Source organism: Piliocolobus tephrosceles, chromosome 15 (genome assembly GCF_002776525.5).
Source record: "Piliocolobus tephrosceles isolate RC106 chromosome 15, ASM277652v3, whole genome shotgun sequence".
NCBI lineage: Eukaryota > Metazoa > Chordata > Mammalia > Primates > Cercopithecidae > Piliocolobus > Piliocolobus tephrosceles.
Genome location: NC_045448.1, coordinates 74,682,716 through 74,705,247, shown reverse-complemented (window position 1 = coordinate 74,705,247; position 22,532 = coordinate 74,682,716). Strand labels below are relative to the sequence as shown.

The 22,532-nt window shown below is 43.4% G+C and overlaps 1 protein-coding gene across 1 annotated transcript; it reads right to left on the bottom strand.

Moving 5' to 3' along the window:
- Positions 1-7,317: 7,317 nt before the first annotated feature.
- Positions 7,318-15,872, bottom strand: C15H2orf78 (chromosome 15 C2orf78 homolog). The gene is made up of 3 exons (XM_031934221.1): positions 15,776-15,872; positions 10,519-11,202; positions 7,318-9,387 (listed from the first exon to the last, which is right to left on the bottom strand). Exons 1-3 carry the CDS (start codon positions 15,870-15,872, stop codon positions 7,463-7,465), a joined length of 2,706 nt encoding a protein of 901 aa, XP_031790081.1. The 3' UTR covers positions 7,318-7,462.
- Positions 15,873-22,532: the final 6,660 nt, after the last annotated feature.

Below are 22,532 nucleotides of genomic sequence, written 5' to 3'. Positions count from 1 at the left end.
ATTCGGGAGTGCGTGTCGGACTTAACTCTTCTGACCTGAGTCAGACGGGGCGACCAAGTGTGGAGGCCCCCAGATGGGCACGGGGGGACGTCTCCCACCAGTCCCGGGTGGCTGTCTTTTAGCGCGTCCGCCCAGACCGTGCCACCTACAATACAGGCTAATTCAGATCACAGATTTCGTGAAATTTCAGGAAGACAGTCAGAGACAGAGACAGAGACAAAGACAAAGCCGGCTTACTTACAGATTAAGATCCGTCGACTTGGAGGTCTGGTGGGCTTGGGGGAAATCCCGGACGAGCCCCCATTTATTATGCCCAGACCGTTTATTCCCCGAAGAAGACCACCAGAGTCCAGAGTCAAAGCCAAGCAGCAAGGATCTTTATTACAGGTTTGAACCTAGAGCTCTCACTCACTCGTGAAACGAGCTGGGCAGGAGAGCTCCCCCACTGGGCTCCGGACAGTGTTATATAGTCTAAGAAAAGTAGGCATAGAATCATTATACAAATCAGATGTATGATTGGCTAGCGTTTGAACAAGGCGATTTGGCTAACTATGATTGGTTCCCGCCATTTCTAGTATTTCAGTTAATTTTGAAATTCTGATGACGTTTATCAGGAGCTTGCAGGGCAGGGGCAGGGCTTGTTTTTGCAAACCCCGAGGCGGGAAAGCAGTCCTACAGAAGCAGAACAAAGGCAGTTAATCATATTGTGACAGGTTTCACAACAGGTTTTGCAACATGACTGTACCTTACTTAAACGCGTCTTGTGACCTTGCCGTGCCACAGAAAGAAAAACAGGAACTTACAAAATCTTTACAAAATGTTTGTGAGAGCAGAACAAAGGTTTAGCAATAGGGTGTGGCAGGAGAGTGAGGACACGTTTTTGTGTCCTTTCAATGTCATTGACTTTCTCTTGTAATTTTTTCCTTTACAGTTGAGGTGGAAGCCTGCCAACATCCTCTGGGGTACACCCCTTATGCTACAGACTTTTGTTTTTGAGATAGTCTCACTCTGTCACCCGGGTTGGAGTGCAGTGGCATGATCGCAGCTCACTGCAACCTCCACCTCCTGGGTCCAAGTGATTCTCCCATCTCAGCCTCCCAAGTAGCTGGGATTACAGGTGCGCACCACCACACCTGGCTAATTTTTGTATTTTTGGTAGAGATGGGGTTTCACCATGTTGTCTAGGCTGGTCTCAAACTCCTGACCTCAGGTGATCCACCCATCTCAGTCTCCCAATATGCTGGGATTACTGGTGTGAGCCACTGTGCCCAGCTGACATTACAGACTTTTGAAGCAGCCAGTTTTGGGTTTGATAATGAGCTCATTGAAGCAATCAGTTACATTTGCTGCTTCAGAGCCTTATTTATACATTTTTATGAACAGCCAAAAACTTCCTTTCGATTTGCCACCACAACTGACCCTGGTTTGCCTTCTCCTCAGAAATCTGAAAGACTATTATCAAGCACCTCATTGGCAGAGTGTAGTCCTGAGATGTCTCCAGGAGGCACATACTCTGACTTGAAAGTTTTTATTACCAGCTGTGACATTTTTCTGATCATTGATTCAGCTGCCTTTACTATTCTCTCCAAGCATCTCCTATTGACTGCTATCACCTGTTGACCAGTCTCTACATATGTCTTCACTGATTCTCCCATTCTCACTATCCTCTTTCCCTCTATCTCTTGTATTTTCTGGAAGTTGTTGGAACTATTAGGATGGTAAAATTCCTGCAGTTCAGTGTCAAATTTTTGAAGAACTGATAATTCAGTTCTCATTGAGTAGTGCTGTCTTCTGCCATTGGTGATGTTTTCTCAGCTTGGTGGTGTGCCTTTTTCAACATTGACTTTTTAAAAAACATGTATGTTTTTAAAACATATGGAATCATTTTCTCAAAATACTGATGTGCTCAGCAGTCTTTTTATAATCTCAATTGTCTTTTACTTGACTCAAGTTACTTCCATCAAGTCTCTGTCGGTGGTTGTGCCCTCTGGGCATCATGAAAATGACATTTCCTCTCCTGTTTTTGGTTTTGAACATGCACTTGTAACTCCACGGTGATCTGAAAGTTCAAGACCTCAAAGAAGGTAACTTAATGCTGCCCAGAGTGACCACTCATTTTGTTCACAGAGAGGGAAGGAGAGTTTTACATAACGTATTCTTTCTCCTTCCAGTTCTTTTTAGGTTGGTATTTCTTCCAAAGATTCCTGAGTTGTTTTGTACAGCTGAGTTCAATCTCAGTCCTTTCCTTGGCAGATATGATGAATTTCTCAAGACTAACAATTTTCTAAGTTGTCCAATTGATCCCAGAGTTCTGGGTCCAGGTAGGGACGCGGGTCCCTATCCAGCCACCCACTTGCCTCCTGAGCTCCTGGCGGCTGCCGCCCCGCTGCATAGGCTCCTCAGCGTCTACTCTTTCCGGTCCCTCCTCACCAAGATGGCCGGAGGAAGGCGCGCCGAGGCCTGCAGGGCCGCTGGCCTTGGGTATTTGAACATGTGAGTAACCCGCCATTCGCGACTCCAGCGGCGCAGGCACACGTTTCCCCAGGATAGGGGTGTGGAGCGGCCTGGGCGTAGCCACGGCACCAGCCAAGGAGGGCAAGACAGAGAGGTCCGGACGTCGCTTGCCATCTCTCCGGAAGCTCCAGCCGGGCTGGGACCCCAGCAGAGAGCCGCGCTGAGAAGTCGCCCCCTGCCGCCACGGAGGCCGTCGGCCAGGCCCACGGACCGAGCGACCGGAGGCGGAGCCTGCAGCCTGGCGCGGGGAATGGAGCGCTCCGGGGTTGCAGGAGTTGGGGAGCCGGGAGCCGGTCCCGGGCGCCCGGAATAGAGTTCCCCCAGGAGGAGTCCAAAGCAGTGTCCTCCCGGGAGCGCCCAGGGAAGAACCTGGAGGTCCAAGCTGTGGGCTCTTAAGAGAAGGGAGGCGGCCTATCGAAGGTCCTAGAGGCCCAAGGTAACAGGGCTTCAGGGGCCACTAGTGTGTCTTTCCTGCTGACACCTCAGGCCTGTAACAGAAAACAAAGAAGCACCCAAGGAATGTCAGAAAGCCACAGGAATAAGTTTGAAGGGGCTGCCATTGGTTGAATTTTGTACAATTTGACAAATATTTATTTTAAAACATTCAATTAAAAATAATCCATGGGTTCATATTACCACGACTGCTACACTAATATAAAAGGAGAGATAAGTAAGGGTGCTTTTTCAAAACAGTAGAATGACAACCAATAAATACAGGAATTATAGCATTGGAAATTCACCATTTTGCAACAATCGTGGTAATAATTGATTCAGCCAGCCGGACGCGGTGGCTCACGCCTGTAATCCCAGCACTTTGGGAGGCCGAGGCAGGCGGATCACAAGGTCAGGAGATCGAGACCATCCTGGCTAACACGGTGAAACCCTGTCTCTAATAAATATACAAAAAAATTAGCCGAGCATGGTGGCAGGCGCCTGTAGTCCCACCTACTCAGGAGGCTGAGGCAGGACAATGGTGTGAACCTGGGCGGCAGAGCTTGCAGTGAGCAGAGATCGTGCCACTGCACTCCAGCCTGGGCGATAGAGCAAGACTCCATCTCAAAAAAACAAAAATTAAAAATAATTAAAACTAATTTAAAAAAAATTGATTCAGCCAAGAATCACCAGCTAAAACTCTTAGGTGAAAGACTGGGAACAGGTTATTCACACAGTCTTAAAGTAGTACCTCCTAGATTACTTATTAATTATAAAGGGGAAATTTTTCAGGCAATGGAGACATTTGCTGGACATTGCCATAGCCAAAAGTCAAACTTAGCATTTCCATTAATAGGACAAACTGAGACTGTGTGCCTCCTCGTGTGAGGAATGGGAAGAACACACATCATCTGGGTAGTATTTCTTTCTTTTTTTTTTTTTTTGAGACTGAGTCTCGCTCTGTCACCCAGGCTGGAGTGCAGTGGCCAGATCTCAGCTCACTGCAAGCTCCGCCTCCCGGGTTTACACCATTCTCCTGCCTCAGCCTCCCGAGTAGCTGGCACTACAGGCGCCCGCCACCTCGCCTGGCTAGTTTTTTGTATTTTTTAGTAGAGACGGGGTTTCACTGGGTTAGCCAGGATGGTCTCGATCTCCTGACCTCGTGATCCGCCCGTCTCGGCCTCCCAAAGTGCTGGGATTACAGGCTTGAGCCACCACGCCCGGCCCTTGGGTAGTATATCTAATAGGCTTAACCTGATTAATGAAGAAACAATCAGACAAATCAAAATTGAGGAACATTCTGCGAAGCAAATGACTTGAGTTCTTAAAAGATGGCTATATCTTTTGTATTTTATTTATTTATTTTTTGAGACAGGGTCTCACTCTCTCTCCCAGGCTGAAGTGCAGTGGTGCAATCTTGGCTCACTGCAACCTCCGCCTCCCCGGTTCAAGCGATTCTCCTGCCTCAGTCTCCTGAGTAGCTGGGATTACAGACACGTGCCACCATACCCGGCTAATTTTCGGATTTTTAGTAGAGCCAGGGTTTCCCTATGTTGGCCAGGGTGGTCTCAAACTCCTGACCTCAAGTGATCCACCCACCTCAGCCTCCCAAAGTGCTGGGATTACAGGCGTGAGCCACTGCGCCTGGCCAAAAGATGGCAATATCATGAAAGAACAAAGTGGTAGGGCAGCAGGCTGCAGATCAAAGAAGATTCAAGAAACTGCAACTTAATGCATGGTGTGATTCTGGACTGGATCTTGGTTTGGGTCTTGGTTTAGGAAGAAAACACAATTATAAGAGACATTATTGCAGAACTTGGATAAATTTGAATATGAACTCAGTATTAGATAATATATCAGTTTCCTGGGTGCAATAATTTTATCGTAGTTATGAAGGAGAATGACTGTTCTTAGGACATACAGACAAAAGTATTTACAGGGGAAGTGTCTTGATGTCTGCAACAAATTCCCAAATGGTTCATATATATGTAACATATATACATTTATATACATGTAAATGTAGACATATGTAAATGTAAATATATGTGTGCATGTGTATTCAGAGAGAGAAGCAAATACAATGTGACTTTTGAACAAAGTCAAGCATTCTGACTAACCCACATATAAATTTTGACGCCCCAAAAACTTAACTACTAATAGGCTACTGTTGACCAGAAATGTCTTACTGATAATATATTTTGTATGTTATATGTTTTATATACTGTATTCTTACAATAAAGTAAGCCAGAGAAAAGAAAATATTAAGAAAATCATAATGAAAATACATTTATGGTACTGTACTGTACTTACTGATACTGTAAGTTTCAGTTGTCTTTATAAAATGAATCGTCTGTCTGAAATGGTGGGCAACCACAGCTGCAGACCTCAGTCCGTGGTACATATCAAGCAATTCAACTTGTTCTTGTAATGTCATGACTTTTCTCTGCTTCTTGGGAGCACTTCCACGATTACTAGAGGCACTCCGTGTGGGTCCCATGGTGTTATTCAAGATTTACAGCATTGCACTAAACACAATGAAAGACATGTGAAAACCACAAGAGATCACTTTTTACTATAGTATGTAGTTTACTGGAGATAGTAACTGCTCTTGTGGAGATGATTAGCGTGACAGGCATTTAAAGCAGGTACTTGGTTTTTATGAATTTTAATTTTTTATAATTTGTGGGCTGGGTGCGGCGGCTCATGCCTGTAATCCCAGCACTTTGGGAAGCTGAAGTGGGTGGATCACGAGGTCAGGAGTTAAAGACCAGCCTGGCCAACATGGTGAAACCGTGTCTCTACTAAAAATACAAAAATTAGCTGGGTGTGGTGGCAGGCGCCTGTAATCCCAGCTACTCAGGAGGCTGAGGCAGGAGAATCGTTTGAACCCAGAAGGCAGAGGTTGCAGTGAACCAAGATTGTGCCATTGCACTCCAGCCTGGGCGACAGGGTGAGACTCCATCTCAAAAAAATAAATATAATAGATTTATGTATATTTTATGGTAGAACATGATAAAATAGACTAATATCTACATGTATTTTATGCATTCTTGACAAACCAGTGTTGTTCAAGGGACAACTGTATAACAAAATGCTAAAAAATGGTGAATCTAGGTGAAGAATATGTGGGTGGTCATTGTACCATTTGTGCAACTTTTCTATAAATTTGATATGTTTTAGGACGAAAAGGTCTGTAATCCCATGTGCGCCTGTGGTCCCAGGTACTCAGGAGATTGAGGCAAGTGGATCGCTTAAGCCCAGAAGGCGGAGGCTACAGTGAGCCAAGATTGCACCACTGCACTCCAGCCTGGGAGAAAGAATGTCTTTAAAAAAATCATAAAATAGGCCAGGAGCAGTGGCTCATGCCTGTAATTCCAGAACTTTGGGAGGCCGAGGCAGGTGGATCACCTGAGGTCAGGAGTTTGAGGCCAGCCTGGCCAAAATGGCGAAACCCCATCTCTACTAAAAATACAAAAATTAGCCAGGCATGGTGGCGCATACCTGTAATCCCAGATACTCGGGAGCCTGAGGCAGTAGAATCGCTTGAACCCAGGAGGTGGAGGTTGCAATGCAAAAACAAATCCTGATTTATGTCTCTACCTTCAAAACACAAGCACAATCTGACCGCTTCTTACCACCTCTTCTGCTCCCAATCAGAATTCCCACTGGGTTCTTCCACATACCCCTTACCCATATCCCCGCTCCCCTCTCCCTTGCCCATTTGAAGTGCTTCTCTGAGTTCCCTGGCTGCTGCTCATCTCCCTCCTGGCTTCTCTTCCCTGCCAGCCCCTTAGTGTCTGAGCCCCCTTCTCCCTCCCTGGAGTGTCTCATGCACAGCTGGGGCTTTGCTCACCATGGACTGCTGACAGCTCCCCCAGCTGCACCCAAAGTGTTGGGATTGCAGGCATGAGCCACCACACCCGGCAAGATGCTTTTTAAAATCTTTTTGTTCTTTTAATTTTATTCTTAAATTGACAAATAATAATTGTATATATTCATGGGGTACATAGTGATTTATTTTTATTTTTTTTAAGTTTATTTTTAAATTTGAGACGGAGTCTCACTCTGCTGCTCAGGTTGGAGTGAAGTGGTGCTATCTGGGCTCACTGCAACCTTCATCTCCCAGGTTCAAGCGATTCTCATGCCACAGCCCAGCTAATTTTTGTATTTTTTGTAGAGATGGAGTTTCACCATGTTGGCCAGGCTGGTCTTGGGCTCCCGACCTCAGGTGACCCGCTCACCTCAGCCTCCCAAAGTGCTGGGATTATAGGAATGAGCCACCGCACCTGGCCATAGTTCCTTCTTTCTAATGCAACCTTTGATCCCCACCCCCACACCAAAGAAAACTCAGAGTCAACAGCATCTCAAAACTGAAAAGGCCTCTTTATTACTTATCTATTAATTCTATTATATTTCTTTATTATGTTTTAAAAATATACCAGAATAAATAAATTAGTCTCTATCTATATATGTGGAAAACCAGCGGTATCCAAAGTAAAACCAACCACCTCAGCTCTTAGATTGTGTAGCCGTAGTACTCAGCAATTTCCATATCTCTTTCCCTTTCAATGAAAAACTGCACTTTCCCCAGAGAGGTGTATTTGGCAGCATTCTCACGCTCTTGTTGAGCCTTTCTCTTCATGGCCTCACGCTCTGGCCTCTGCTCTTCTGTGATAGGCGTTGACATTACTGGCTCAGGAACAGTGGGTTTCCTCCATGGACGGGGTTGGAAGCTGAAGTCTTGGATTAGAAATTGATTTTGAGGCTTGGGCAGGGACTGGAGATTGGTCACAGCAGTGGAAACAGGCTCCCGCTGCAGAGAAGAACAAGATGATGTTTTGCAGAGTGATGGCCTAGAAACTGCAGATTGAGGGACAGTAGGCTGGGTAGGGTTGGCTGAACCAGGTTGGGTTGCTTTGGTCAAAATTGGCTGAGCTGGTGTGGCAGGACCTGGCAAAGATGTGTTGGTAGGAGCTGGTCGGGATGGATTGACTGCAGTCGACTGAGCTGAGTCAGTAGAATCAGGTTGAGCAGGGTAAGCCACAGCAGGCCTACGTGAGGCCGGAGGGTTTGACCGCCGAGAAACAGGTCGAGCTTGAGGTTTTTCCAGGGCCAGAAAGGGCAAAGGTATCAACTTGACCTTCCCGGGTGGTGGCAACTCAGAGTGGGATGGAGATGGACACTCTTTTTCAGCACTACCATCTAGTTTCTGGGCCTTGACTTGAATTTTCTCCGGGCCTTTACCCTCACATTGGGTATCCAGCCATGGTTTGAGAGCTGGGAATGGCTGGTGGTTTTGGGTGTTGCTTGAGCTTCCCAGGGTCCTGGAAGAAGAGAATCCAGTTTTCTTATCGATCTTTTTCCCGAGTGCATGGAAAACTTGCACGGACTCCAGCATGTACATGCCCAGGGAGCTTCGGGGCTTTTTAAAGATCTCTTGGCTAAGCTCAGGTTGATGTTTCTTCCGCTTCATGTTGGGAATGGTTTGCTTCTCTTCTACCTTGACTTTGTTCCCTGACTGCTTACTCTCTTCAGATTTCTTGGAGCTGCTTTTTCTGTTCCCTTTGGTCTTTTCCTGCCCATGGCTCTTAGTTTTGCTGATCCTGCTGGATGCAGCTTTGTGAGGTTTGTTGCTAGAATGCTTGGCCTTGTTCACAGAGGCAGTGTCACTGACTGTAGCACTGCAGACAACCACTTCTCCCTCTAATAGGCACTCTGGGTTCTTTGGCTGGATTTTGGCCTTCGGAGCACCCTGGATAGGCTCAGAAGCTTTATGCTTATTCTCCCTGACTTGATCAGAGTGACACTTTATGACACATGACTTTTCCTGCACCTGATTTACCTTGATGGCACTGGTATCTTTGGCTTTCTTTGCTGAGGGACCTTTGGGTAGGTCAAGGTCCTGTAAGGAACTGAAGAGTGGGGGGAGGTAAGTATCCTCCACCAATGTAGTGATGTCTGCCAAATCACTGCTAGACTCAATCCCATTTTCAAATATCCCTTGGTCCTCAAGACTCAGGCTGTTATTTGTTTGATTGGCATTTTCAGAACCAGGCTGCTCCTCTTGGCCAAGAGGATCAATGCAGGCCAGAAGTGGGTGAATATCAGGGATTTCTAAAGGAAGTAATGGAGGATCTTGATTTCCTATTAGGATCTGGTAGACATCTAGAGGCTTTGAAAGGTTGGTTTTAATCTCATCCAAATTCTCATTCTCATTTTTTTCCTGGCTTGGAACTGGAGACAGTGTCAAGAGATTAGTAGGACTTTGGACTGGAGTTATCACTGAAATGTCCCCAAGCTCAGGTGATGGGTTACTCTCAAGTATCTGGGTATTTCTGCTACTGAAGGACTTGGAGAATTCTTGAGTTTGTGGCAGACAAAATGTCTGGCTTGGAGATTGCAATCCCACGGAAGTATCCATCGCCAGGGAAGTTTCCATCACTACAAAGGAATCAAGGAAGAAGTCAGTCCCTGGTAAGTGAGATGCTCCCCCCACACACCAATGCGGCAATCAGATACCTTTCCAACATGGGCAAGGCATTTCGACTAGCTCTTCTTAAGGACCATGGACAAGACCCTGTATTAGGAGATTGGCAGTGACTGTTCTCTTACTGGTTATCATTCGATGTGATTGTTTCTTGGTTTTCTTTGCATTTCACAGAGTTGTTGTAAGTCAAAAAGTGAACGTGATTTTTAAAATAGGAGATGTTTTGTAAAGCCTCACATTCTTTTTTTTTTTTTGAGACAGAGTCTCGCTCTGTCGCCCAGGCTGGAGTTCAGTGGCCGGATCTCAGCTCACTGCAAGCTCCACCTCCCGGGTTCACGCCATTCTCCTGCCTCAGCCTCCCGAGTAGCTGGGACTACAGGTGCCTGCCACCTTGCCCGGCTAGTTTTTTGTATTTTTTAGTAGAGACGGGGTTTCACCGTGTTAGCCAGGATGGTCTCGATCTCCTGACCTCGTGATCCACCCGTCTCGGCCTCCCAAAGTGCTGGGATTACAGGCTTGAGCCACTGCGCCCGGCCTAGGGTCCTTTCAATTCTCTCCACTCTCCTGAGAGAATAAGAACACTTTACACCGTGGACTAGGGGAAAGAATGGAGCCCTTCCTCATGAAATATATAAGCAAGCACAGATTCTGAGCCTGTTTGTTTTGGAGAGGATCTCTCAACACAAGGTCTTAAATCCTATTGTAAGTTAAGGAAAATCAAAATGTCACTGCCAAAATAAGAGTTCTGAAGTACCTTCCAAAGAGACAAAGTAATAGATTAAGGAAGGACGTTACAGCGTGGTAGTGCGGGGGAAGTGATCGGTCAGGGCACTAAACAATGTATCCCTGAGTATGCTCTTGGGACTCTCTTACATGTAGCATAGATGGCCATTATAGTGTTCCACTTTCCCACCTATAAGGTGTTCTCATATAGAGTCTGCAAATGGAGAGCACTGCCCAAGAATAGTGGTTGAAGTCTCAGGACTTAAATTCTACCTATCCGTGGACTCACCACACAGCTACAGATTTGACCCTCCTTTTCAATGCTGACATTATTCCTCTCCTTTCTTGCTGTTTGTACTCACCTTGAACACTGGTTTCTGTGATGGGTTGAGTAGACACAGAGTAATACATCCCAGAAGTAGAGACTGGTGGTAGGACATTTGTGGGCTGAACCTCCTTTAGCACCATCACCATTTCTGGTTGATGGGCAGAAGCCCTATATCCTGTGTATGACACAGAGCCATAGGATTGCAGGCAGGATAGTTGAGGTCCCAGTGTGCCTTGATTATAGTAATAGATCTGACTTCCTATCTGGTAGGGAAGTGACAGGCTATGGCCCTGCTGATTTGGAATTTGAGTTAGTGTCCCCTGAACAAGGCTGGCAGATAGTGATGGATACAGAGGGACCACAGTATTGGTATCTGAAGTTTTATCATACTGGGCTGTCATAGACATGGAAGAGACAGCTGTGTTCTGGTCAATGAGAGTCACAGTGAAGTCCCTGAGTGAGGATGACTTCTTTGCTGTGCTTGCTGTACTATCCCACTCAAAACTGCCTGGATAAGAGGCAGCTGAAGTAGAGCTATGGCTCTGGCCAGTAACCCCAGACAACATGCCAGTAACCCCAGACAACATAGTTGTGCTAGAATGTTGATAAAGGTAGGCACTGCCCATGATTGGCTGGAAGGTGGTGCCAGAGGCTGATGGCTGTAGCCATGCTGAGCTGATGACTGGAGCAGAGGCTCTGGAGAAGTTGGAGATGCTTCCTGTTAAGGAAGTCACATTGCTCACCACAGGAAGAGAGAGCTGCAGAGAATTTGCAGTTCCAGGTAAAGACGTATTTTGGAAATCTTCTGTAGGAAACAAGCGAGAGATGAAAAAACCCAATGAGATTGAAAAATTCTCACCTTATTTGAAGAACAGCATTATCTTAAGGTTGTTGCAATCAGGAAGCCTCTAATACCAATACTCACTGAGATACCAAAAGCCAAACAGTTTCTGATGGCCATGAGTGCTGAGGCAGTTTGGTCCTCTTCTCATGACCTGCCTTTGTGTCCAACTTGGACACAGATGTGAAGACCCAAGTGGTCTGGGTTCGTACATGATTTCCTAGGCTAGAAGCAACCTTCTCCCTTCCCTATCTTTCCCTTGAATCTGGGTTAGTATAGACTCATAACTATTTCCTAGAATTGGAGCATTTTAGAACTAGGAGGTCCTTAGAGATGTTCTAACATTTCATGTTATGAGTCTGAGAGAGGTCAGATTGACCTGTTTAAGTTTTACCATTATGTTAATATCATTACCAGTTTATAGAACCTGACTTCCTTGCCAGGAGTCTTTTCTCTGAGCATCAACCAGAAACTACGAAATCAGAACTTTTAATATGGCATTTTTTTTGGTCTACTAGAATAGAGTACAGCTATTACCTTTATAATCCTTAGTGTCACATTTTGCTTCTGCAGGTCATGTGACATGTCCCAGACTTTATATTTAACCCAGGCCATTGATAAATCTAAAAGGTCATTCTTTGTCCTCTTCAAGCCTGGCTTTTTATCATAAGTCAAAATAACTACCTGATAGAAATGCTTTTTTTTTTTTCTTTCATTGAGACAGAGTCTTACTCTGTCACCCAGGCTGCAGTGCAGTGGCTTGATCTCAGCTCACTGCAACCTCCGCCTCCTGGGCTCAAGCAATTCTCATGCCTCAGTCTCCTGAGTAGCTGCGATTATAGGCGCATGCCACTGTGCCTGGCTAATTTTTTGCATTTTTAATAGAGACGAGGTTTTGCCATGTTTGCCAGGCTGGTCTGGAACCACTGGCATCAGATTATCTGCCTGCCTCGGTCTTCCAAAGTGCTAGGATTACAGGCGTGAGCCACAACGCCCGGCCAAGAAATGCTTTTTGAAAGACAAAAGCTAGTTAAACTCTGAGCTTCAGGCTGCTTGTCTATAAAGTAGTTATAAAATAATAACAGTGATCATACATGAATAAAAGTGATAGATTACATATGACTTATAATGAGGAAGATATAGTGAGTTCTGAAAAAAACAGACAAAATAATTAAAAACATAAAATCATGGAATTAAAACAATATATAGATATTAATGAAAACTGGGGTATGTAGCTAGCATCAGAATGTAGTAAATTACTAACTAAAGCTGCTACCATACATGCAACATTAGGAAACTGAATAGTATCTACTTTTTCTAAGTGAATACTATTAACCAAGAAATAGCCCATAATAGAACGGATGAATTTCTAACCAGCATATATAGATAGAGAGACTGTATCAGCAAAAAGTGTGTAACAAGCAGAAAAACGCAGTATATGTGAATGTAAAATAGCCATAATATGTGTGGATATTTCAATAAAAACTGGTACAAAATAGAATGCAAAAAATAAGGAATTCCATTTTTATGCTCATTCATATTTCTATGACTATTACCCAGCAAATGACAGATATTAATCTTAGTAGAATACTTAAATTATTGTAGCCATAATTTATTATTATTGTAGCCAAAAAAATCCTTAAAAAGTATCATGAGAGCTGTAATATTTATCCTCAAAACCTAGATTATAATCATCTCCAACATCCAGGAAAATGACATCCCCATAGCTTAAAAAAAAAAACAACTGCTAGAATCCAATTAAAAAATGTTTTGAATGTAGGAAAGTTCAAAGGACTCCAGAAACTTTGATTTAGATAGATATGGAATTAGAGATATGTGGCTGATATGTGGCTTGCCTTTTTATTCTTAGGTCTAAAAGCAGTTCATTGCAAATCAGTATGTACTCTGTTTTTGGAAAAAAGTATTAAGATAAAAAAAGCAGCTTTTACTAGAAATCTACTTTTCACACAAAGGTATTGCTTTTCTGATGCAAGTAATGATACATTCTTTTCTCAGAAACTTACTTTTATTATTAATAGGAGAAACATCCATATAATCTAAAAATTAGAAACAGCACACTGCAAATTACATGTCCTCCAGCTCTCTAGGTAACCACTTATTGGTTTCTTGTTTGTAGGAAGCATCATATCTTTTCTTTTGAGATGGAGTCTTGCTCTGTCGTATAGACTGGAGTACAGTGGCAAGATCTCAGCTCACTGCAACCTCTGCCTCCCGGGTTCCAGAGATTCTCCTGCCTAAGCCTCCCGAGTAGCTGGGATTACAGGCGCCTGTCACCACAAGCAGTTAATTTTTGTATTTTTAGTAGAGATGGGGTTTCACCATGTTGGCCAGGCTGATCTCGAACTCCCAACCTCAGGTGATCCACCTGCCTCAGCCTCCCAAAGTGCTGGGATTACAGGTGTGAGCCACCGAGCCCGGCCTGGAGGCATCATTTCTAAAACATATATATATATGTGTGTGTGTGTGTGTGTGTGTGTATAATGTTTACATATATATTTTTTTGAGAGAGTTTCGCTCTTGTTGCCCATGCTGGAGTGCAATGGCATGATCTCGGCTCACCGCCTCCCAGGTTCAATTGATTCTCCTGCCTCAGCCTCCCAAGTAGCTGGGATTACATGCAGGCGCCACCATGCGTAGCTAATTTTGTATTTTAGTAGAGACAAGATTTCTCCATGTTGGTCAGGCTTGTCTCACACTCCTGACCTCAGGTGATCAGCCCACCTCGGCCTCCCAGAGTGCTGGGATTACAGGTGTGAGCCATCCTGCCCAGACTTTAAAACATATTTCTACAATGTTTATATTAAAAACTGTCAAGTGTTATCTATGTTCAAGAAGGCAAGAGAAAAGAAACAACTGAATGTGACTTCTGATAAGCTGCTTTTCCTAGGGACACTCTATTCTAGCCTGTTTCCTTCCTAGGTCATTGATCAAAGCATTTGCTAAAACCAACTTCATTTTGTCCTATTCTGAATAGATTTCACTCTGTTGTCCTTCTGCTTCTTTTTTTTTTTTTTTTCAGTTTTAAAATATATTTTTTTCTTTTAAAATCATTTTGTCATTCTCCAGGGTATATCCCAAGGGAAAAGAGTAGGGGACCCTTTCTGCTTTAATTAAAATCCCAAATTCCTTACCCAAGAATACCTGCCTCCTTATAACCCAGTACTCTCCATTTTCCCTTTCCACCTAGTTTAGATAGGAATCTCCAAAACGTGGTTATTACTTTTGCTTGTTTGTTTGCTTGTGACAGGGTCTCACTTTGTCACCCAGGCTGAAGTCCGGTGGTGTGAACATGGCTCACTGCAGCCTCAATCTCCTGGGCTCAAGCAGTCCTCTGATCCTCCCACCTCAGCCTCCTGAGTAGCTGGCATGCCCCCAACCCTGGCTGATTTTTAAAAAGTTTTTGTAGACATGGGGGTCTTGCCATGTTGCCCAGACTGGTTGTGAACTCCCAGGCCCAAGCGATCCTCCCACCTCAGCCTCCCAAAGCATTGAGATTGCAGGCATGAGCTACCACGCCCAACTGAATATTCAAGGCATCACTACACATCAGTAAACATCACTAAATTTAAAATAGTAAAGTTGAAATATTAGTGAGGGAGATGGCCTCCCAAAGTGCTGAGATTACAGGTGTGAGCCACCGTGCCTGGCTGAATAATATTTAAAACATCACTAAACATCACTAAATTTAAAATAGGAAAGTTGAAATATTAGTGGAGGGAGACTATTACAAATGAAACATCTCAGAACATATTGCTACTTTTCTATGCCAATTCGAGTTTTTCTCTGTTTCTGTTGAAATGAACACTCAGAAAGTCTCTGATTTCATTTTCTATACGTATACCCATTAAGACTCAGTGTTGGAAAAGAAAAGGGCGAGAGGGAATAACCAACTTATTATCCTAATGTAACAGATGAGGAAACCGATTTCGTGAGAGAATAAGTTATCTAAAGTCACACAGCTAGTAAATGTCAAAGCCAAAACTGAAATTAAGTCTCTAGATTTCTACTTCAAGAGTTTCCCTGTTATTCTAAGCTGTTTGGGACTATAGGGGGAAAGAAATCGAAATTTACGGGGAAGGAAATCTCATGAAAAGCTTTTTAAAAAGTTTCTTTCTGGCCGGGCGCGGTGGCTCAAGTCTGTAATCCCAGCACTTTGGGAGGCCGAGACGGGCGGATCACGAGGTCAGGAGATCGAGACCATCCTGGCCAACATGGTGAAACCCCGTCTCTACTAAAAAATACAAAAAACTAGCCAGGCGAGGTGGCGGGCGCCTGTAGTCCCAGCTACTCGGGAGGCTGAGGCAGGAGAATGGCGTAAACCCGGGAGGTGGAGCTTGCAGTGAGCCGAGATCCGGCCAGTGCACTCCAGCCTGGGCGACAGAGCCAGACTCCATCTCAAAAAAAAAAAAAAAAAAGTTTCTTTCTTTACCTGACATGGTCAGAGAAGAAGAAACATCAACCGCAGATACAAACGATGAAGAGACGATACTAGCGGATGTCTGGGTGGCTGAAGCCAACGAGTGCATGTGTCCAGTATGAAGACCACTGGTCACTGGTCACTGGCCACTTGTGATGATACAAATTTACAGGCCACTCCTAGGAAACCCCAAGATTCTACCAGGTGCTGGTAGGTTTGTTGGGAGAATGACGTCACAAAGCAGGCAGTTTAAAGGTCTGCGATAGCCAATAGGGAGGTCAGATTCCCAACAAGACAGGATTGGCTGGCAGAGGTGGTAGGAAAGCTGTAACAGCACTAAGTGGCTGAGCTCTGGGGAGGTGAAATCTGCAAGACAGACGTGATAGTCCCACTTTCCCCCAGGATGTCATGTTAGGGAGATCATCTGAATGTTTCTCATAAATGTTCATTCATATAATTAACTGACATTTATATTTTATACGTTAAATTTCATATTATATAATGCTATGCATTTATAATTATATAGTACATACACAGTATCCTTGGGGAAAAAGGAAAGGGATGTCTAAGTTGAGCAATTACAGTTGTTCTAAAACCATTTCAGTGAATCTGATTAATGAATTTACTGCTGCTTTTTTGTTTGTTTGTTTTTTGAGACGGAGTCTCGCTCTGTTGCCCAGGCTGGAGTCCAGTGGAGTCCAGCCTGATCTGGTTTCACTGCAAGCTCCACCTCCTGGGTTCACGCCATTCTCCTGCCTCAGCCTCCTGAGTAGCTGTGAGTACAGGCGCCCGCCACTTAGCCTGGCTAATCTTTTTAAATTTTAGTAGAGACCGGGTTTCACCGTGTTAGCTGGGATGGTCTCGATCTCCTGACCTCGTGATCCGCCCGCCTCAGCCTCCCAAAATGCTGGGATTACAGGTGTGAGCCACTGCGCCCAACCCTACTGCCACTTTTAAGGGCCAAAGGAAGGGATTAAAGAGCCCTCTTTTGTAATTTGGTTGAGGAGTAAAGTTCGTTGACTGCTCCTTGTAGGAAATGATGTGGTCCAGGAGTCTTCTCTTTTAGTTTCTTCTCCTTGAATCCTACCTTCTTTGGGCTGGGCCAGGTTGAACTTGGGTCTCTCTTCTGCTCTCCTTTTTTAACCCCTTGATTTTAGGCATTGTTTCTGGGCCGAGCCTTGATCTTGCATTTTTACATTCGTGGATATTACTTCTTGTCAACTTCCAGAGCGGGAGTCTTCTTTTCAGTGTCCTGATGTTTGCTAAACGGACTCTGCTCATGAGAAGCAAACACCAGAAAGGTAGAAGACAAGGCTGACTGCAGACCTTCCCTCTTCTAGCCTTTGGTCACAATTCTTCTGCTCATAGTTTGCTACCTCTGGCTCCTTGGGCCACACAGACACCCTGCCTTCCTGCTGTTTTATACGCGAGAAGCATTCAGGATACTTTCTTTCTTCTCACATAAGAGGATCCAGTGTGGCAGTTACTTATAGCCTCCTCTCCCTTGCAAACAGCCACTGTAGAATCTTGGGCCTTTAGGATTTCCTGTCAGTCATGCTTGGGTGCAAGGGCCAGGCCAAATGAAGAGTTAAAGCATTTAGTGGAGAATAGGAAACAGGCAAAGTGAGGGTGCAGGAAAATAGAGATTTGTGTGGAATTTTTCGTTTCTGTGACAAACAGTTTGACATACCTATTTTGTGTTAACAGAAGAGACAATTCAATATTTTTTATGTAGCTAGATAGTCCAGAACTTCCATGACTTCTGTACACTGAAGAAAATAATCATAATATATTTTGTCCATTTTGTTTTATGTCATATTACCTCATTTATGTCATTCATTAGTATGTCTGTAGAATGTATATTGCTTTTGATTTATTATTTTTATTTTATTTATAAGAGTGAGACAGAGTTTCACTCCTGTGGTCCAGGCTGGAGTGCCGTGGCACGATCTTGGCTCACTGCAACCTCTGCCTCCTGGGTCCAAGCGATTCTCCTGCCTCAGCCACCCGAATAGCTCGGATTACAGGCGCCCGCCACCATGCCTGGCTAATTTCTGTAGTCTGAGTAAGGACAGGGTTTCACCATGTTGGCCAGGCTGATCTCAAACTCCTGACCTCAGGTGATCTTTTCTCCTCAGCCTTGCAAAGTGCTGGGATTACAGGTGTCAGCCACTGTGCCCGGCCTTAAAAGATTACTTTTAAAGGCATTGGTTTTTCTACATGTGTTTTCTTGTCATATTTTTAAGAAATACAACATTGTAAGACATACTGCATGTTTTTCTCATAATGTGTGTTTATTTTGAAACATCATGCACTATGGTGACTTGATGGGTTTTGTGGAGGAAATTAAAGAGGGGATCTGTGAAAAAGGCACTGTTGTGAGTTGTGCTGTGTGCCCAGGCATTAGGAACTGATGTCTGCAGTCAGCCCAAGTTGACCTGGATTGCCTTGGGTTTTGTTTTCCTAGTTCATGCTTTTCTCACTAACTTCTCTTGTAACTGTGATAAAATGAGTTAGGGCTGAGTTGCTAATGATTTACGTGTGGACTAAGCTGGTTTGGGGGAGGAAATCTATGGATATAATCATTTTCCTTGGTGGTAAGCTTTTAGAGATACTTGAATTGATCATGAGTTTGTTTGTTTGTTTGTTTGTTTGTTTTTAGATGGAGTCTCCCTCTGTCGCCTAGGCTGGAGAGCAGTGGTACGATCTCAGCTCACTGCATCATCTGCCTCCATGGTTCAAGCCATTCTCATGCCTCAGCCTCCCAGGTAGGTAGGATTACAGTTGCACACCACCACACTGAGCTGATTTTTATATTTTTAGTAGAGATAGGCTTTCACCCTGTTGGCCAGGCTGGTCTCAAACTCCCGACCTCAGGCGATCTGCCTGCCTTGGCCTCCCAAAGTGCTAGGATTTCAGGCATGAGCCACTGTGCCCGCCCAGATATCTCTTTGATATAATGATTTCTTTTCCTTTGGATAAATGCCCAGTAGTGGGATTGCTGGATCCTATGGGAGTTTCATTTGTAGTTTTTGGGGAACCTCCATACTGTTTACCATAGTGGCTGGACTAGGTTTACATCCCCACCAACACTGTATAAGAGTTCCCTTTTCTCTGCATCCTCACCAGCATTTGTTATTTTTTGTCTTTTTGTTAATAGCTATGCTAATTGAGATGACATGATACCTCAGTATAGTTTTCATATACATTTCCCTGATGGTTAGTGATGTTGGGCATTTTTTCATATATTTTTTGGCCATTTGTGTGTCTTCTTTTGAGAAATGTCTGTTCAGATTATTCCTCCCACCCCTCGCCTTTTTTTTTTTTTTGGACACAGGATCTCACTATTACCCAGGCTGTAGTACAGTGGTGTGTAATCACATCTCACTGTTGCCTTGTCTTCCAGGGCTTAACCAATCCTCCCACCTCTGCCTCCTAAGTAGCTGATACCACAGGCATGTGCCACCATGCCAGGCTATTTTTTTGTATTTTTTGTAGAGAAAGGGTTTTGCCATCTTGCCCAGGCTAGTCTTCAACTCCTGGGATGAAGCAATCCACCCACCTCAACCTCTCAAAATGCTGAGATTATAGGTGTGAGCCACTGCACCTGGCTCATTTGCCTATTTTTTAATTTTTATTTTTGTTTGCTTGTCTATTTATTTTTTAATTTATAGAAGCAATTGCACCTTTAAGCATATTCCATTGAATCATCTTCAACATTATTTATTTATTTATTTATTTTTTGAGACAGAGTCTCGCTCTGTCACCCAGGCTGGAGTGCAGTGGCTGGATCTCAGCTCACTGCAAGGTCCGCCTCCTGGGTTTATGCCATTCTCCTGCCTCAGCCTCCTGAGTAGGTGGGACTACAGGTGCCCGCCACCTTGCCTGGGTATTTTTTTGTATTTTTTAGTAGAGACGGGGTTTCACCGTATTAGCCAGGAAGGTCTCGATCTCCTGACCTTGTGATCCACCCGTCTCGGCCTCCCAAAGTGCTGGGATTACAGGCTTGAGCCACCGCGCCTGGCCATTAAATTTTTCTCTCAACTAGGCCTCTCTTTTTTTAACTCTATCCAAATTAACAAAATTTTAAATATTTCAACAGTTTTAGGGGTACAGTGGTTTTTGGTTACATGGATGAATCATACAGTGGTGAAGTCTGGGCTTCTGGTGTACCTGTTCACCCAAATAGTCTACGTTGTCCCCAACAGGTAATTTTTCATTCCTCATCCTCTCCCATCCTCCCCTCGTCTTGGTCTCTAATGTCCGTTATATCCGTCTATATTCCTTTTTATCTCATGGCTTAGCTCCTGCTTATAAGTGAGAACATGTGGTATTTGGTTTTCTGTTCCTGAGTAACTTCACTGAGGATAATCGTTTTTCCATTTTTAAATAGTGTTGCTTTGTTTTTTTGCTGTTGAGATGTTTGAGTTCCTTGTATATTCTGGATATTAGTTCCCTATTGAATGAGTAGTTTGCAAATCCTTTCTCCCATTCTGTAGATTGCCTTTTTACTCTGCTGATTGTTTCAACTTTACTGTGCAGAAGCTTTTAGTATGATATAATCTCATTTGTGTATTTTTGCTTTTTATCGCCTGTGCTTTTGAGGTCTTATTCATAAAATATTTTCCTAGACCAGTGTCCTGAAGCATTTCCGCTGTGTTTTCTTCTAGTAGTTTTATTGTTTGGGGTCTTACATTTAGGTCTTTGGTCCATTTTGAGTTGACTTTTTGTATAGGGTGAGAAATGGGGTTCTAGTTTTATTCTTTGCATATAGATATCCAGTTTTCCCAGAGTCATTTTTTTTTTTTTTTTTTTTTTTTAATCTTGGCTCACTGCAATCTCCACCTCCTGGGTTCAAGCAATTTTCCTGCCTCAGCCTCCTGAGTAGTTGGGATTATGGGCACCTGCCACCACACCTGGCCAGTTTTTTATATTTTCAGTGGACATGGAGTTTCACCATATTGGCCAGGCTGGTCTTGCATTCCTGACCTTAAGTGATCTACCTGCCTCAGCCTCCCAAAGTGTTGGGATTACAGGCATGAAGTGCCATGCCTAGCCTGTTTTTTTGTTTTAAGTTTTAAGAGATTTAATTTTATTGTGGTAAAATAAATACACAGAACATAAAATTTAATATTTTAAGTGTACAATTCAATGGCACTAAGTGTATTCACATTATTTCAGTAATTTTTGGCATACAGGTGGTTTTTGGTTACATGGATAAGTTCTTTAGTTGTGATTTCTGAGATTTTAGTGCACCCATCACCCAAGCTGTGTACACTGTACCCAGTATGTAGTATTTTATCCCTTACCCTCCTTCCAACTCTCCCCCTGAGTCCCCAAGGTCCATTATATCACTTTTATGCCTTTCTGTCCTCATAACTTAGCTCCCACTTATAAGCCAGCACCATTTGTTCAAAAGATGGTCATTTCCCCAATGAGTATTCTTGGTACCTTTACCAACAATCAGTTGGCTGTATGTGGATTAGTTTCTGGGTTCTCTATTCTGTTCCATTAGTCTTTGTGTCTGTTTTTATGCCAGTACCATGCTGTTTTGGTTATTACAACTTTGTAGTATATTTTGAGGCCTGATAATGTGATACCTCCAGATTTGTTCTTTTTGCTCAGGATTGCTTTAGCTATTTGGGGTCTTTTCTGGTTTCATACAAATTTTAGGATTTTTTTTTTCTATTTCTGTGAAGAATGTCATTTGCATTTTGATAGGGATTGCATTAAATCTGTAGCTTGCTTTGGGTAGTATTGTTATGTTAATAATATGAATTTTTGCAAATCCGTGAGCACGGGATGTCTTTCATTTGTTTGTATCCTCTTCAACATCTTTCATCAGTGTTTTGTAGTTTTCCTTGTAGACATCTTTCACCTCCTTGGTTAAATTTATTCCTAGGTATTTTATTTTATTTTTTGATAGCTACTGTAAATGGGATTGTCTTCTTGATTTCTTTTTCAGCTAAGTTTGTTGTACATGTATGGAAATACTACTGATTTTTATATGTTAATTTTTTTATCCTGCAACTTTACTGAATTGATCAGTTTTAAGAGTTCTGTGGTAGAGTAAGTTTTTCTATATATATGATCCTATCATCTACAAACAGGGACAATTTGAATTCCTCCTTTTCCATTTGGATGTCTTTTATTTTAAGTTCTTGCCTAATTGCTCTGTGTAGGACTTCTGGTACTATGTTGAATAAGAGTAATGAGAGTAGACATTCTTGTCTTGTTCCAGCTCTTAGAGGAAAAGCTTTCAGGTTTTCCCCGTTCAGTAAGATGTTAGCTGTGGGTAATTTTTTTTTTTTTTTTTGAGATAGAGTCTCTCTCTGTAGCCCAGGCTGGAGTGCAGTGGCGTGATTTGCACTCACTGCAACCTCTGCCTCTTGGGTTTTGATTCAAGCAATTCTGCCTCAACCTCCCGAGTAGCTGGGATTACAGGAACATGCCACCACGCCCAGCTAATTTTTGTATTTTTAGTAGAGATGGGGTTTCACTATGTTGGCCAGGCTGGTCTTGAACTTCTGACCTTGTGATCCATCTGCCTCAGCCTCCCAAAGTGCTGGAATTATAGGTGTGAGCCACCGCGCCCAGCCTGCTGTGGGTATTTTTAATCTTTTTGAAAGTAGATTGTAGTCACTGTCTAATCTCTTGTATTTCTTGCAAAGCACTCATTGCTAGTCTTTGAGTTCTTAATATTTGTTTTTTCATATAATTTTAAAAAATTTTATACCCTTAGATCTGCATATTGTTTTTTATGTAGTAA

Bases quoted from the DNA above. Each gene is read 5' to 3' on its own strand.
- C15H2orf78 (XM_031934221.1), bottom strand. From the start codon at position 15,872: ATGCACTCGTTGGCTTCAGCCACCCAGACATCCGCTAGTATCGTCTCT. The intron at 11,203-15,775 runs GTAAAGAAAGAA...CTTCCTTAACAG, and splicing joins TTCTTCTCTGACCATGTCAG to GAAGCATCTCCAACTTCTCC. The intron at 9,388-10,518 runs GTGAGTACAAAC...ATTCCTTTGTAG, and splicing joins CACAGAAACCAGTGTTCAAG to TGATGGAAACTTCCCTGGCG.